This window comes from Numenius arquata, chromosome 9, assembly GCF_964106895.1.
Source record: "Numenius arquata chromosome 9, bNumArq3.hap1.1, whole genome shotgun sequence".
In the NCBI taxonomy this organism is placed as follows: Eukaryota; Metazoa; Chordata; class Aves; order Charadriiformes; family Scolopacidae; genus Numenius; species Numenius arquata.
This window is the reverse complement of record NC_133584.1, coordinates 26,052,926-26,069,367: the sequence shown is the minus strand read 5'-3', so window position 1 is coordinate 26,069,367 and position 16,442 is coordinate 26,052,926. Positions and strand designations below refer to the sequence as shown.

Genomic DNA, 16,442 nt, shown 5'->3' with positions numbered 1-16,442 from the left:
TGTGGCTGCCCCATCTCTGGAGGTGTTCAAGGCCAGGCTGGATGGGGCTTTGAGCAACCTGGTCTGGTGGGAGGTGTCCCTGCCCAGGGCAGGGGGTTGGAAATAGATGATCTTTAAGGTCCCTTCCAACCCAGACCATTCTATGATAACTGGCAGTGCTCATCGAGACAGCATTCAGACACTGTGCACGCTTCTACTGCGGCATAAGGAACTTTTCATCAGCCACATGAAACATCTCACTTGGGTTTCCATATCTCAATTCCGTTTTCCAAATGAGAACTGTGTGACTAGGAGGTCCGTGGAGAAGGACAAAGTAAATTTAAATAAGGAGTATTAAAGTCACAATTTTCCAAGTATAGACTTGACTTCATCTAACCTCTAGATTTCTTGACACAGCTAAAGCACTGGCTTCATATTTGAAGCAATTGTGTATGGCTGAAAAGATGTGAGGCAAAAAGCTAAGAAGGGAATTAAAAAAAAAAATATTTTAGGAACTTAGCTTATATTTAAGCAAATCAAAGTCTGTGGGCAAGAACTTACAGTGTGGCAAGGCTCTGGCCAGTCTTTGGATCCCAGAACTTGATGGGCTGTTGGCTATCTTTACTTCCCGATACAACTAATCCCTTTGTTGGATGCCAGTCAACACATTTCACATCTGCTCCATGTCCTGTTGAGAAGATAAAAATCGCTCATTTTGAGATTTCACAGACACTGAAAAGAAAAATTAAAGGGTGCATACCTTATAACTGCAACATAAAACTGAATGAAAAACATCATGGAGCACAGGTCACAAAACAAAATCAAACTAAATAAAAAGCTTTCTGAGTTATTTAGGTTGCATTCCTTCCCACTAATCACCGGGAGCATGTTCTCCTTGGATTATGCCCTCAAACCAAGCTCACTTCACCAACATGAAAATTCTCTAAGAAGTTTCTGCTCAAACTGGTACTTTTCTTTAGGCTTTGGCCCTATGCTATTACCCAATATTTTAAATGTAACAGAGGGTAATGGAAATAACACTGTGACACTTCACTTTCCATGAAATATTGTAGAAACGAAAGGCAAATACGTATTTATTCTTATACTATCAGTATGACCCTTTTGCTCTCCTGTCAGAAAATAAGCAAAGAAATTAAATTATGGATCTGAAAACTATGCATATGATGGAAAGAAATCTTATGAGATATAACCTCTTATCAGGTCAGAGGGATTCAGGTTTTTCTAACACTCAAGAGTTAGGAGAGGAAAAAAAAACCTTGTGATATCATTTCATTTTAAACAGGCTCATTGATGTTGACAGATAATCAGTGCTGCTCAGGTGATCCAAAAATCTGTCAAGAAGAAACCCCCGTTCCTGCTATTCAACAAAATGAGGTTTCTGAGCTGAACTAGAGGGATTTAGAGAAGAAATAACGAACGATAATTTCTTTCTCCAATCCCTCTCCGTGCCCACTTCAAGAGTAAGGTAACAGTGATAGTCAACAGCAGAAAATGAGGCATCATGCAGTAACTGAAGATAAAAAAGCAAGATGAGGAAGGAAGGGCTGTCTGCAACATAAAGGCACAGAAGTTATAAAATGGTATGGAAGAACGGTAGCACGTTCCATGAAAGACAAAGGGTTCCCCATGAAAGTCAGACAGGTCCCACAAGCACTGCTCTGCTATGTGGTGGAACACGTAACTTCAAGCAGCATGAGCTGTCTTAATATAGGCTTCAATTTGACAGAACATTAAAAATTAGTACCAGTTGAAATTTTTTCCTGAGGCCACAGAAAAATCAAATTAGAACAGGCAATATACTTCTGTCTTAAAATAAAAGACAAACTGCTAACACACAGATCACTCTTTCCATCAAATGAGTGCAACTTCCCTCCTCTCTGGAGGAAAGGACAGACAGGGAAGAGATTCTTGACCCACGAAGAAATGAATACAGCTTTGGTGAATACACGGGGAACAACTGTGAGCACTGATCGCCAATATGGATGAAGGAACCCAACGCTGCTCCCCCCCCAGCCACAGCAGAGAGAATTGCCCTTGGAATACACGGGGTCTCAGGGACGAGCAGGATCCTCAGGTTGCAAAAAAGATAAATGTGCTCAGAAGTGACCGTTCCGGTGTCTGTCCTACCAAAGAAGGGGCACTTTGAGATGTTGTTTCCCTCCTCTCTGGCTCTTCAGACACAGAAAGAAATGAAAGGCACTGTCGGTCTGTGTTTGCTCTGACTAAATCTCTCTCTCCAACTAAAACATGAAGCCGAACACTGAGCTTCCCATCCCAGGGTTTACTTTGGAGGAACGACTGGGCCAGCAGTAAGAGACAAAGCGCCCTCCCTCCCTAGTGGAAGGCAATTCATCGCAGATTTTCAGCCGACGGTACTCTGTAGGTACTTGTTATCCTGCAGCCCCCAGGGAAAGAGAGGGGATTTTAATTCAAAAGCAACAATAGGCCCTTATAGAGAAATGTTCCCTTACAATTAATAACCAGTCGAACTGTATGAAAATGTGCTCAGGCTAGAACACTTGAGTACTATCATAAATATGGAAAAAAAAACCCCAAAGCCCAGCAAAACCATAAAAACCCCCTACCCACACAGACGGGAATTACATTGGCCTTGCCGCTCCTGGAATAAAGACAATTAGTAAGGGAAGAGCACTGAGAGACAAAAGGTTACTCTGTTTGGTGGGTAAGATTGCACCCGGAAAACAAGTTCTGCTGGTGAAAGGCCATCCCTGGATGACAGCTCATCCTGTGCAAGGCCTGACGGAGGCTTTTCTTTCCAGACCTAACCTGAGCTAAACCAGCCCAAATATGTACCCTGAGGGAAAAAAGGCTCAGAGGGGGCAACCCAGTTCCAGTTCAGAGCCACGCTCTGAAACACGGCAACCCAAGCATCCATCCTCTAAAAGTCTTCTAAAGTGAGCGACGGTGACGGGACAGCAGTGGACTGGTGGGCTTCTCAGAACCCGTGTTTGATAGTCACTACCCAGTAGCCCCAGACCACAAAGCTGAAAGGCAGTAAAAGATGCCAGCACACTCAGAACTCGTAACCAGAGCGGATAAATCATTAGGTACTTATCAGCAGGGATTTGACCATCATCAGTGCATTATAACTGACCACAGGGATCAGAAGAAACTTAGCATATTTAAAAACATAACCATTATAAAGATAGGTAACTGGTATTTCTTGCAGAGAGGAATCTTTCAACCAGTGTGTTCTGGACTATGGCAATAGTGGGGGAAACTGGGAGCCTCCTCCTTTGTAATCTTATCAAAGTGATCTCTCCTGCCCTCGAGAGGCATCTCTTAAACAAAGTTCTGTGCTAAATGGAGTCAACATATATATTTAGCTAAAGGTTCCTAACACAATAAAGCTTTCTTGAGAGATAAATTCTTTCCTACAACAAATATGCTTTAAATAAACTATTTCCAAGGGATGAACTAACTCTGAAGAATTACATAAGATAATGAAGATATCATCTAATCAGACCTCTTTAATTTCTTTTTCTCTCTTTTTTTAATCAGAGCAATTGACACTATATATTGATTTTCCTTCTTTCTGCAGACAGACATATACACTACCATCTGCAATGAGACAGATGATGCAAAAAATACATTTAAAATAAGACTCCAGACAAAAAGAAGCTCGATAGATTTTACTTTGTAGTTGTTTTCAGTTCTTAGTTCTAGGCTACGACCTGGGAATCGGTCTCTGCTCTGGTACAGAAACCCTGCCACCAAGCACCACACTCAGAAAACCTTCATTCATGCAAATCTCTGTAGTTCACATTCCTTATTTGCTGACTCTAAACAGCTTTTGCTCAACAATCGCACATATGTCTCTGTGACCGAGGAGAGCCAGGATGGGAATCCCTCTCTGAACAACGCTTGCCCCCTGAGCCCCAGCCTGTAAAAGGCAGATATATTATACCATTTCCCCATCCTGTAGAGATGCTTTATAGATAAATTAATTGAAACGTGTGAATTATTTACAAGTCATGGCAATAGGAGGGCCTATAAACAAACAAGTGAAAGACTGAAGATAAAGATCTTTGATAAACTGACCTGGTTTAAAATCACGAGTTATCAATCTGAGCATAAAACAATATGCTAACGCTTGGCAGTTTTACCCTAAGACTTTTTCTAACCTTTTAAAAATTGGCAGAAAAAATAAAATAAAAACAAGCATATGTAGATATTTTTTAAAAAGTTAAGATACAAAAATATTTCTTTAATAATACTTTTCATATGCAGAATAAATTTTTGAACTCAGTGGCTGTAGTCACAGCCCCATTAATTAGAACACTGATTGTTAATGCTTCCAGCCAACTGAAGGGTTGTTCTTTAAAAGACACTGAACAGAAATACTGGCTGGTGAAAGGCATAACAAGCTATAAGAAGATTATGTCTAATAGCGTTTGATCAAATCCAGCACGTCATAAGTCTGGAAAAGTACACAAATTAAGGACTTGGGTTTTTTTTTTTCCCCCTCTCACCCTAATTTCTGTATATATGACTTCGTGAATGCAATATACGGTGTAAAAAAGTTGGTTCGGATCATTGTCTTTTTATTACAGTCTATAACATATCTATATATTTTATAATGCAACTGTGTATTAACTACCAATTTTTATATATATATCTATATATATCTATATATATCTATATATCTCACATTTATTGCTGTAGCTACATTTTTTTTCCTATCATATCCTTTCCCCTAGGAATGAGATCCATTCTGAAGGGACATAAATTGCAAAGAGGATTTTATAGATGATACTGTAGGATTTCTAGATGCATCTCAGCAATTATTTGGATGTATATACACATACTGAGATGCCATTCTTAAGGCATCTTCTTGTACTTTTTTTAACATCTACATTCCAAAGAAGAAGGATATTTGTAACTATATATATTTTAAAGAACGAACATAATCATTTCACTCCAACAATACTGCTTCTCATTTAGGGAATTCTATTTGATTGGATTTTTTTAATTTTTTTTTTTAGGACACATGGTTCTCTTATGCTGTTTGAAATGGGGAGTAATTAGAGCTGTGTTTCCTCCACTTGAATTGGTCAGACTTGAAGCCTTTTCATCACCACACAGTAACATTCACCTTCCTGTAATGTGTATCCCGAAAATAACAGAACAACTCTCCAAAGAGCAAGGCCTTTCTAGGGGACTATTTCCAAGGAATCTGCAAAGAGACATCAGGTCTTAGTACCATTCAAGCTAAGGTTCTCCATGCCCAAAAAGAATTAAAAAAAGGGACCTGCAAGTCAAAGAAAATGGAAAACAACCATGTTAGCAGAAAGATGTTCTAAGTTTTCTACATAGTTCCCTTAGGTTTCGTTAGTTCCTTCCAGCCTGCTAAGCAAATCGGATTATTCTGCCCGTTCCATTTTTATGGAAGGCTTTTAAAATGTTATCAGTTACCCATTCCCCTAGAAATTCCCTGCTTCTATGAAAAGCTCACTTAGGAACTGAATACCTCATATCTACAAGAACCAAGGTACTGCTTTGATAACGCCGACCAGGTTAGCAATAAGGGTAAGAATATATTTTAATTCCAGTAATTTAGTGTTCTTTGCCCTATTGCATTATGTGAACTATACGCCTCTTGAAAGCCTTCCTATGGGCTCTTTCACTTCCTATTCTCCACTCCAAGAAGGAATAACACAGAAACCCTCCATCTACAGATACACAGTACCCCTTTGCTTTTTAGCATAATGTGGGAGGTTGGTGAATAAGAAATTTAGGGAAAAAACTCCTTTTAGTCTTCAGTGAATTAAGAACAACGCCTCTCACCATACTTCCAGACCTCTGTCCCATAAACTCAAGTTTTATTTTCCTTTATTTGCTCACTGTCTCTGTCTAGCTCTCTGCTAGTTTATTAAACATGGTATCTAGAGCGTCTGCTAGAGTTTTAACCTACCCACAGGGAATGTCTCCTAGATCATCAGTATTCCTCTAAAACAGCAGCAGAATGGGACATAATTAAGCCTTGTTTACAAATCCCATTTTGTTGTGTTTTTTTTTTAACAGTTCTAGATATATAAAACTTAGTATACTAAGTTTTCTTCACAGACAAAAGCTGTTGTAACAGGAAAATTTGTTTTTATCATCTGTGAAATTAGAAGGTTAAAAAAATAATCAGTAAACACTAATGAAACAGGTGTGTGTAACCAAGTGATTTTTCCCCAAGATAACCCAGAATGGGTAAGCTGCCCCCAAAATGTATTTCCATAACCGAGTTTAGAATTTACATACGGTAGTCCCAACACCACTCAGTGAATAGTTAGAATTCTACAAAAGCCTCAAACACTAGGAAAAAACCAGTTTGAAGTTAACGCTAGTCGTGTGCTTGCACAGCTCGCATAACAGCAAATGCACTGCAAAGAATCATGAAAAACCCTTGTTATATTACATGTAATTACCAGTAATGGAATGTAGTAATCGGAATTCTTTACACTTGTTGAAATTCAATGACAACGTCTCCTATAAGGACTTATAGCAAGAGGAAGAAATCCAGCTGGGCCCCAGCGTATGTGGGAACTGGGTCAGGCAGGGTTCAGTTTTAACTAATGGGACTACTCACATGTTAAGCTTAAACTGAATGGTTAAATTCTTCAGTGAAATGAAGGCAGAATGCTGAGCAACTCCCACAGCTGAAAGGCATTGCTTTGAACAGAAACAAAAATTTACACAACTGAAAATGTCTACTGTGTTAGATTTGTGGTCTCAGATTTTGTTGTTTGTTGTTTTATCATTGGGTATGTTCATGCTAGAGTTCACAAACACTATAGAGACACTTTTCCTTTTAGACATATTTGCTTTTTCCGAACTCCTGAAATTATTTTTGAGCATTATCACTACCTATACCCAATCAGGTTATTTCCTGTATATGTATTAAAACATATAGAGACAAAACAAATTTGACAGCAGGTTGTGCGACAGCCCAGTAATAAGACCAGCATCTGTAAGAGATGAGGAGCTGTTTAACATTCTCTTAGAACTGAGAACAATATGAAAATCAATTAAGTATGCATGTTTCACAATTTCTAATCATAAGACAGTTAAGTCATGTCTAGAGTGACCACAGGTAATTATCAGTACAAAGTTATTTTAGTATATAAAAATATTCCAATATTTTCAGTAATTTTGCTTGGTCAGTGTCCAGATTTTCTTAACTTACCACCATTTTTATGCACTTAATCAAAAAAACCCTACTATGTATAGCATGAAGTGCATCTCTGCCACAGAGAGTTCACCTGTGTGATGATGCTTTAAAATGCAGCATAATGCTTAGCGCAATACAGGAGTCGTTATTTCTAATTGAAAAGTCATTATTAATCTTAAATAGAAAGCCATCAGGAAGCTCAGAGCTCGCTCAAGAGAAATGACAGGAAAAATAGAGCAGAAACTGTAAAAGGGGAAAATACACCACATCAAAACTGTCCATCACCACCTTATTCAATATGTATATGCTAGTGCTTAGCAGTAATGGCAGCTGAATTCAAATACAAAAGCAGGTCTTCATCACAGTCAGAGTTAAATTATTTCTGAAAAGCAGCTGGATCCTACTCTGCCCAGTTATCTATTAAAATTCTCGTGGCATATTACTTATAATTCCTTTGCAGGCATTCATCAGAGAATTAAGGGGGCTTTTTTAAATTGCAAAAGGTAGAACATCTTTTTTTTTTTTTTTTGCTGGTTACATTATCTGTAAAGTACCTGGGACTAGATGTTCTTTTCTGTTCAAAAACTAGCCAGCCTACTTTGAAAGCAGCAACACACTTGCTTTTCATTGGCAGAAAATATTTATTTACCACGGTGTTTACATTTAATGATATTAAAAATAAATGTCGTACAAGAAACATGAAAAATTAACAGCAATTGTAAGAGAAATTCTCATGCTTCGTAACATCAACAGCTGACAGGAGCCAAAAAACCCACTCCCTCAGAGAGAAACTGCCCCCCAATTTTCTATTGCTTGTTTTCTGGCACCTGCCTTTCAATTATCTGGTACAAGTCAATGGATCTGCAAGAGCTTGAGCTGCCTCTAATCAATGTTTACTGTCTTAAGCCGTCAGACAAGACCGATCTCCCGTCTACTGCAGCCTGGCAACTACTACCTAATGCCCTATAGAAAGGGGGAGAGAACAGCTGTGGGTCCAGGAATAGAACAACTTTCTTCACGGGAAGAAATAGTGCGAATCAAAAGATGAGAAACTCAATGATTTTGTCAATCAGCAGTCTGCAGATCCCGTGGATTTGTGGCTTTTATATCTGGGTACAGAATCAGATTCCCGGGCAGCATGGTGGGGTTCTTTTGTAAAAATAAAAAAAGCCCCAAAAATATGCTGAAAAGTGTGAGCTTTCACATTAAAATGTTCCCAGTCAGGTCCTCCAAACATGATCTAAACCAGTGTTTTAAAGTCTGTTCATAGCTTGTACCATCACCTTTTTTTTTTTTTTTAAAAAAGATGAATCTAATTAAAATGTCAAATAATTTGAAGCCTCATAATGACAGGTTATCTCAAAAGTAACTATTTAAGTACGGGTCAGTCAGAACAGACACATTTTATGAATCAAGAACAAAGTGGGGCACGTGTTAAGAACTGGTGCCTGAAGCTTCTAGTAAGCGATGTAGTTTTAAGATCCTATAGTAAATTCATTGAGGTTTTTTTTTTTAAGCACATACTTAAACTAATTTTATTCACTAATTATTGAAAACATTGACTGCTGTGTTCACTCACTGCCATTAAGGTGTCAGAATCCTCAGCCTTTCGTCAAGCCTTTGCCTGTTGCACCCGTGTGAAGCACACCACAAAGCCGAGATAGAAGTTTGTTATTTTTACTGAATGCTACAATAAGGAATGGAAAGGAGGAATGTAAAAAACACAGTATTGATTTAGGTGTATTTTTAAATAAACTCAAAACAAATAAAGAAACTTTGGAGCAGCCTAAAATTCAGCATGGCAATTTAGTGAAAGGAGGGAAAAGGAAGGAAATCAGGGAACACACTGCAGAACTTAGCACCAACTTGCTTCAAGCACTGTGCTCTGATGGTGATTTCAGTCAAGGCTGTAAGTGGTAGAGTCGGAATACTTAGTTCCCAACTCAGGGAAGAGAAACGAATACTTCCAGAAAAGCTAAAAGTAACCTTCATTAATCATTTTCAGTATTTATTCCCTTTAACACCCTGTTAGATGTTCATTACAAGTTGTGCTGGTAATTACGGCTGTTGCAAGAGAAAAGCATAGTCCAAATACCTAACTTAGAGGTTAATCCAAGTTTCGAACCGCTGTCTGGGCACGGGAGCAGACATCACTCTCAGCACTCTGTGCTAAAACCTAAGAAAAAAATGTTGTGGATCCCAGCAAAAGAAGTTACAAGAAGTCTTTTACTTCTATGTAACTTGATGTTCCCTTACTCCCAAGTCAACCCAGAATCTTTTAATAAAAACACCCAACACAGAAGGATTACCAAGATCTTTCAGTCAACTTGGTCTTCCTTCATTGAAAGAATAGGTGTCAACGTGCTTTTATGGCTGAGACTACAGGGCAGGATCCTACTTTTTTTACAACCCATTGAGAGGAGAGGTACTATCAACTCTTTTCTCTATCAGACAAGTAAATTACTTCTAGAGACAGCCGTGTTCATGTGGCCAGTCACAGAAGAACAACACTTGTTCAGCCAGATTCTCATGTTAAGGACAGCAAGTTTACAGGAAAACCAGTTTTCCTTCTTGCCAACCAAAAAACCCACGTAAGCTAATTTTGATAACCAGTTTACCAATATGGAGCATCCCATAAGTATGAGCCCATTACCATTTTAAGCAAAGAAATAATGAGTTTAGGTAGACAGAAGTTAGGAAAACTATTTTCTTTAGTTCTAGGTCAAATACTGCACGAGCACCTGCTCTCAGTGGTAACAGAACAGCAGTTGGGTGAGGGGCGGGGGGACAACAGGGAGTTTATCAAACTTTGCACAGACTCTAGGAAAAGATTTGTGTCAGTCAATACTCCAGACAATTAGCAAATACGAGAGATCCAAGAAGGGATATGGAGATAGGAGCCATTAAACTCGCTCTTTGCATTTTACAAAGCCCCCAAGACTGAGCAAACCAGGGAAGAGTAGGTCTACCCAAGTGAACGGGTGGCAGAAAGCAGAGTGGGCGATACTGGCCTAAGCTCCAAAGCGCTACTCTCTCTGTGCAGGGGGGAAGCTGAACAGACTGGAGAATGTTCATCTCAAGCACAAGGGACCAGTTTTCAAGCAACTGAAATATGAAAGGGCTGTAAATTATGAGGACAGACAGAAACACACACAATGAGCTGCAGAGTACCATGAACTAAAACAGAAAAAAAACCCAGTATGTGATATCATACGGTGGCTTACAAACATGTCTAATCTAGCGGTGATCTTGGAGCTAATGAGAGGGAACACAACAAAACTGAAAAAAATTAACTCAGTACAATGACGTAATTAAAATGCAGGAGCAAAACAATGATTTGAATAGTACTACAGAAACAGAAGAGAGATAATACCGTCTATTTCAATCAAGCAGCAAAGAAAAGCTGAGCTCAGGGGAGAGACAGAAACAAGAAACGTTTTATCACGCTCTCACTTCAAATTTCCCTGTGCTTTCCTATATCACCGCTACCACATATGTGGTCTCAGTCTTCTTTCCTGCCACCTATTAATTCTGAAATTTAAGAAAATGTTTTCCTCTCTCAGGTTTAAAGACAGTACTAAAGTCCCTACTGATGCAGAGGAACCCAAATACTTTCTATTTCTGTCTCAATTCCAAAAATAGGCTCCCTATAAAGCAACTGGTTTGTAGAGTGTATCTGTTTAAATATCTGTGAAGCTCTCTAAAATACCATGCATCCCCCTGTATCATTTTGAATTCCATAAGCACATGAATGGATCAAATAGTTCCCACACGATCAAACAGAGAGACAGGGAAAAAGATGCTGTTGAAAACTTACCAGGGATTTTGTGCGATAAAACCTAACAAAGAAAGGGAGAGATGTCAACAGGAAGAAATGGGATAAAACAATCCAAAGTGTAGTTAAATAACTCAGATATATCAAAACAAGGGGAAAAAAAATTATGGCAAAGATGTAAGGGACGACACGTGGTTAGGAGAAGAAAGGCAAAGGGGCCCAGCACCAATTTAAGTGGGGTTGCAAACAAAAAGTGCTGGTAACAACTCATGGAAATGCTGTTCTCAGATTCATTTACTAACGTCACAAGCAGATGTGAACAAAAGAAGTGGCATATGATTTTAAGTGCAGGGGAGAAAGATACACACTTAAAAAAAAAAAAATAGGTGTGAAACAGGTTTCCTATGACAACATTTTAAGGGTCTGTTCTTTCAAGATCAGAATAGAGGATGCAAGAATTAAACAGACCCCACCACACCATGTTACAGAGCGACTGAATGCTGCTGTGAACCCTGTGCTTCATGAAATGACTACCAGATACATTTTTTCACTGCCGACTTTAAAGGAAATAAAAAGAAAATTATTAGACCAGATAGAAATATTGTACTGGCATTTAAGTGCAGTGTTTCCCTCTGTGATGCAGTCACTGACTGAATTTGTATTTAACTCCACAGGTACACGAGCTCAGTTGCATGGCACAAATTTCCAAAACAAGCATAAAGCAGCGATGTGGACGTTTGCAGGAAAGCACCCTAAGAGCATACTACAATTGTAACTGCCGTGCCTGCTCTCATGAATTAGGCAGAACTTTAACGGGACAAAAAAAACGGTGATCAGAACAGGAAAATTTTCTCCCTAGAAGCAGAAAAATCTTCAATTCAAATGCCGCATCTAGACCTGGAGCGTGTAACTCCTGGATGTTATTGCACACCCCTCCGTGTTAGCACCAGAAGCATTATCTAATATTTCAAAATGAAAATTTTCCAATTTTCCAATTAAAGGATAGACAGTAACTCTCTTAGTCCAAAACCTTATACTCCCAGGAAAAAAAAAAAGTTACTCTGAAATACTTTGAACTCTGTGATGTAGTTTTTGAAAAAATCTTTTAAAAAGTTTATGCAAAATATGTAAAGCCAAAATTCTAGAAAATACATAAAAAGCCAAATGACATGGACGAAAGAATCCCAAGATAGAGAACGTCCATCTATTTGTAAGTGCAGCAGAAAAAGAACGATTCTGACCACCTCTTCAGCAGTGCTGAGAAAAAAACTTTACATTTTTCTGAAACAATGATCCTGCCTGCAGTATCGGGTTAACTCGAGCCTTCTTTGTTACAAGACTAGCGCAGAAGGAGTAATATTAATACTAGGTATTTTAATTTTTACTATTCTGGAAATAAAAGTTGCAAATATAAACAAGTTATCTATAGGACTCTTCCCCCCCCGCCCCCCGCCATGTTTTGGAGCATTTGTTATATGAAAACACCACCACAACACAAAAGATACCTGCTAAACTTCAATCGTGCAAATCATCTGCAGTTGTGTAAAAAATGTGGGCTCAAACCACCACAAAAGAAAAATACCAACTAGATAAATCAATTTAAAATAAAAGGCATAAGAGAACAAGTGCTTATAGTAGGCAGGTGTGACTCAGAAAGCAGCTCTTTCCTAAGGAATCCTTAGATTCCGCTCAACGCTTTCTGTAGCGGCTTTTTAATCTTACACACACCAAAACACAGGAAATATATAAATTATCTTTCCAGTCTCAGAAATGTAGAAACCAGTCCACATGGTAACAGTGAACCGGGGCCATATATGAAATGACAGAGACAGGAGACAGAAGCTAAAAAGCAGTGCTTTTGGGAAAATGGCGTACGTTTGCAAAATACCAGGAAGAACAAAGTAAGTAGGTGAGGCACATAAATAGTGAGGGGTAAGTCATCACCAGTAAGAGGCTGCTATCCTGACCCTTGAGTGGAACCGCTCTGTGCTCTTCCACTAAGACACCTTTGATGGTGCTGTCTGTGCTGCGTAGAAATAGCTAAGCTGAGGAATGGAAACCCGCAGTATTCCTCTTCTAGGAAGCTGGACTTCAGAAATCTTCTGTAAAATAAAGTTACTGATAAATTGGGTCAGTGACTGCGGGAGAGGTAGTGAAGTCCTCTCTCAGCTTGCACAGATCAATCCCCATACGCGGTCTCGTTCAAATAGTAACAGAAGCAGAGACCAAAAAAAGATGACTTTCATGAAAGAAGACAGCGTCATTTCTGGTTCAGAAAAGGCTACGTAAGAGCACGCCATCGCTACTGAAGGAACCGCTGAGGAAACCGAAAATGCAAAAGTGTATTTGTTGGCAAAATGATGCAAGGTAACAGTTCTGCCAAATTTACATTTCAATTTTTTAACACTTTTGTTAAAACAGCAACCCTGTATTTGGGAGCAAAGCGCATTTTTAACTTTAAAAAGTTAACAAAAATAAAAAAAAAAGGAAGCTTTAAGAGGTATAATCCCATGTCAACAGTTTATTTTCAGTGCAAGTTAAAATACAGTTATCGCTTTGGTACACAGAATACACCTTCATTAGACTAGTCTCTATTTTGGAATACATATTCCCTTGTGAATCATCTGCTGCTAGAAGATGCGGTTTTACAAGCGTTGATGTGTCACAAACGTGCTCAACTGCGACACAAGCGCTACGTTGGAGAGAGAGGTACAGCAGGCTGAGAATAACCTGGCTTTAAGAATAACGGCTTCTTCATCTATCGGAGCCTGGGCATATTAATTGTTTGCACTCCCATCAGCAGGATCCTAACCTCCTCAAGACGGCACAGCAATGAGAGTGGTTGTGCCTTTTGTATCAACGTGTCTTTCACAGAAAAGGAAACACTAGGGGTTTTAAGTTCTTTCACGTGACGTCTACGGTGAGACAAACTAGGCATGAGAGGTAACAGCCTATGGCAAAATAAGCAGCAAAGCCCCTTATTCCTGCTATCACATACAAACAAGTAAACTTTTCCAAAACTTACAGTTTTTAAATAAAAGCCTAATTTATCTATCATACAGTTTATGAAAAGTATTTTCTGCTACTGAGCAAATGAAGAGAGGCTTTTTTTTTTTTTGTGAGGGACAGATTTTCTAGATGATTAGTGCAGTTTACCACCTTTGCACTACCAGATAATTACTCAGACTGATTGGAACTAGTATTATCACGCAACATCTGCTCAGTAGAACTTGTTACCTAAGTCAGCGGGGTTACCAGTTGCTACCATGCAGACGTCCAATTCACAGTAACCGGCATCAAAGAGCCATGGACCGTAATAAACTGAAAAATTAATTCACTTTTCACTCCTAAGCTCTCATCCCCCTTTCTGTGCAAGGACGGCAAAGAGGAGACACGTCAGGAAAAATACTCTGATACTCTTCATGTCTAGAAAATGCAACATTAATTTCTAAGATTTTTAATATGGCATTTCATATTAAAAGTCAAATTAAACTCTAATTCAAATTCCCCAAATTGTTCATTTTCAAATGTCACTACTAAACTACGTTTGTTAGATACTTGTGATAATTGCTGCTCAAACAAATCCTTCCAAGTATTTTTCAGGAAAACCTGTCTCATGCCTATTCCTTACTTGCATTTAGACATCTTGCAAAAAAGTTAAAAAACTTATTCAAATACCGACATTGTTTGGGAACAGAAGTTATTAATTTGGTCAATGAAATGTTTTGCAATGGGTTAAAAATAACTACTGGTATCTCTAGTAAATAATTTCTGTGGAATAAAACACCATTCTTTAGAACCTTTGAATTCCAGTGAAGTGCTATGGCTTGCTACAAGGTGCGGTGATGGTAACCGATAGGACAGTTCTGCAGAAACTAAAGGAACTTCATCCACTGAGCAGAACACAGAGAGGCTTAATCGCCAGGATTTCCACGGCCAGACTTACTATTACCAGACATCCTCATGGTGAAATTGCAGACTGAAATGTACATTAAAAGTGCTCTTGGGGAGAGAGACTGTATATTCCTCGAAGAATTCCGTGACGCAGGGAAAAGAAAATGGCGAGGTGGGAGAGGAGCAGGCAGCACGTGAAGAAGCCTTTGAGCAAGCAGGGTATTATTTTTTTTTTTTCTTTCAGGCAGGAAGCAGCAGTTACATTGCTACAAAAATGGTTGGCAAGATGGCACCTGCTATTTAAAGCCTCCACCATTCCAGTTTTATAATGTGAACATAGAAATTCTAAAGTTTCATGCTAGCATTAAAAGTTCTGATTGCATTTTTATAAAAGTCCTGTTTTGTCAGCAAATGCAATACATACCACAGAAATTACCAATCTAACGCGCCTATGCAGATGACTGGAATGATCATTTTTCCCCCCCCGTTCATCTGGAAGCAAAGGATATTCCTGACAAGCTGGGGACAGTGCAAAAGACAGAACCCACCTTTGCCCAAAGATCTCCAGAATACAACTGCAGAGCATAAATCGATGTTTTTAATATAGTAAAGGAATTGTCTGAGTGAATTTTTACATTCCTAGTCTTAAATACCATACGCTTACTTGTAAGTCTCTGGAGAACAGGGACTTCCAAAAGGAGAACGGTGATCCACAGAAATCCACATGCGTCAATATTATAGAAATTCCTAATTACTAGATTTAGAAATCTAGCCAAGAGAATAATGATTTTGAGAATATACATATTGCCAAAGAGAAAACACCTTATACATTCATTTTAAGTAGGTGGAGTTCCTGCTAGGGAACCGTCTGAGGATTTAAGAGCGTAAAAGCAAGATCTGTAGGGAAAAGATACCTGACTACCCAACTGCATCAGCTGACCTAAAATAAGCAAGTTTGTGTCCTTAGGACAGGTTGGTGTGGCTGTCAAAAAACAAAACAAAAAAATCCCAGCCCCAACCCCTTTTTTCCAAACTGTATCAGCTGGTCTACTTGAAAACCTTATTTAAGCCTACACATTATGCACGGTTAAGAAAGAGCAGAAGGGAGGCGTAAGGAAAAAGCAGGAATCTTTTCATCTGGGCACCAACAGCCAGCAGTGACAGGCTGCACTACGCTGAGCTGCAGACTCAGCCCACCTTTAGATAACAGACCTCTTGCTAACAGTTTTTAGATCCTGTACCTACCCTAAATACAAGCCTGGTTGACAGCTGGCCAGGTAGTGCTCTCCGTGTGCAACTGTTCCTCGCCACTGATTAATTACAATTCAGAAGGGGGAATTTTGTCTACAGATTTGGTAATGTGTTGTTATTCCTTTCTAATCTCATCTGTAGTAGAAACACCAGAACAACTGTGGCTTGGACTTTTCAAGTGCTTGATAAGTAGCATGTTTCAAGACAAAGCAACTTCTAATTTTATTTAAGATAATTGCAGTCTCAAAATTATATTTAATACTATGCAGTCTTCTGTTATTATGCTTAAACTTGAAAATTAATTAAATAATTTGGGTTTAGTCAAGACCTGGGATAGGTGTG

The 16,442-nt window shown here is 38.9% G+C and overlaps 1 protein-coding gene across 1 annotated transcript in view; it reads right to left on the bottom strand.

Moving 5' to 3' along the window:
* Positions 1–16,442, bottom strand: part of WDR33 (WD repeat domain 33) — a 73,874-nt gene that overhangs the window by 20,453 nt on the left and 36,979 nt on the right. The window contains exon 8 of the mRNA XM_074153339.1: positions 541–667. Coding sequence (XP_074009440.1) covers positions 541–667 — 127 coding nt within the window. The remainder of the gene's footprint in view (positions 1–540; positions 668–16,442) is intronic.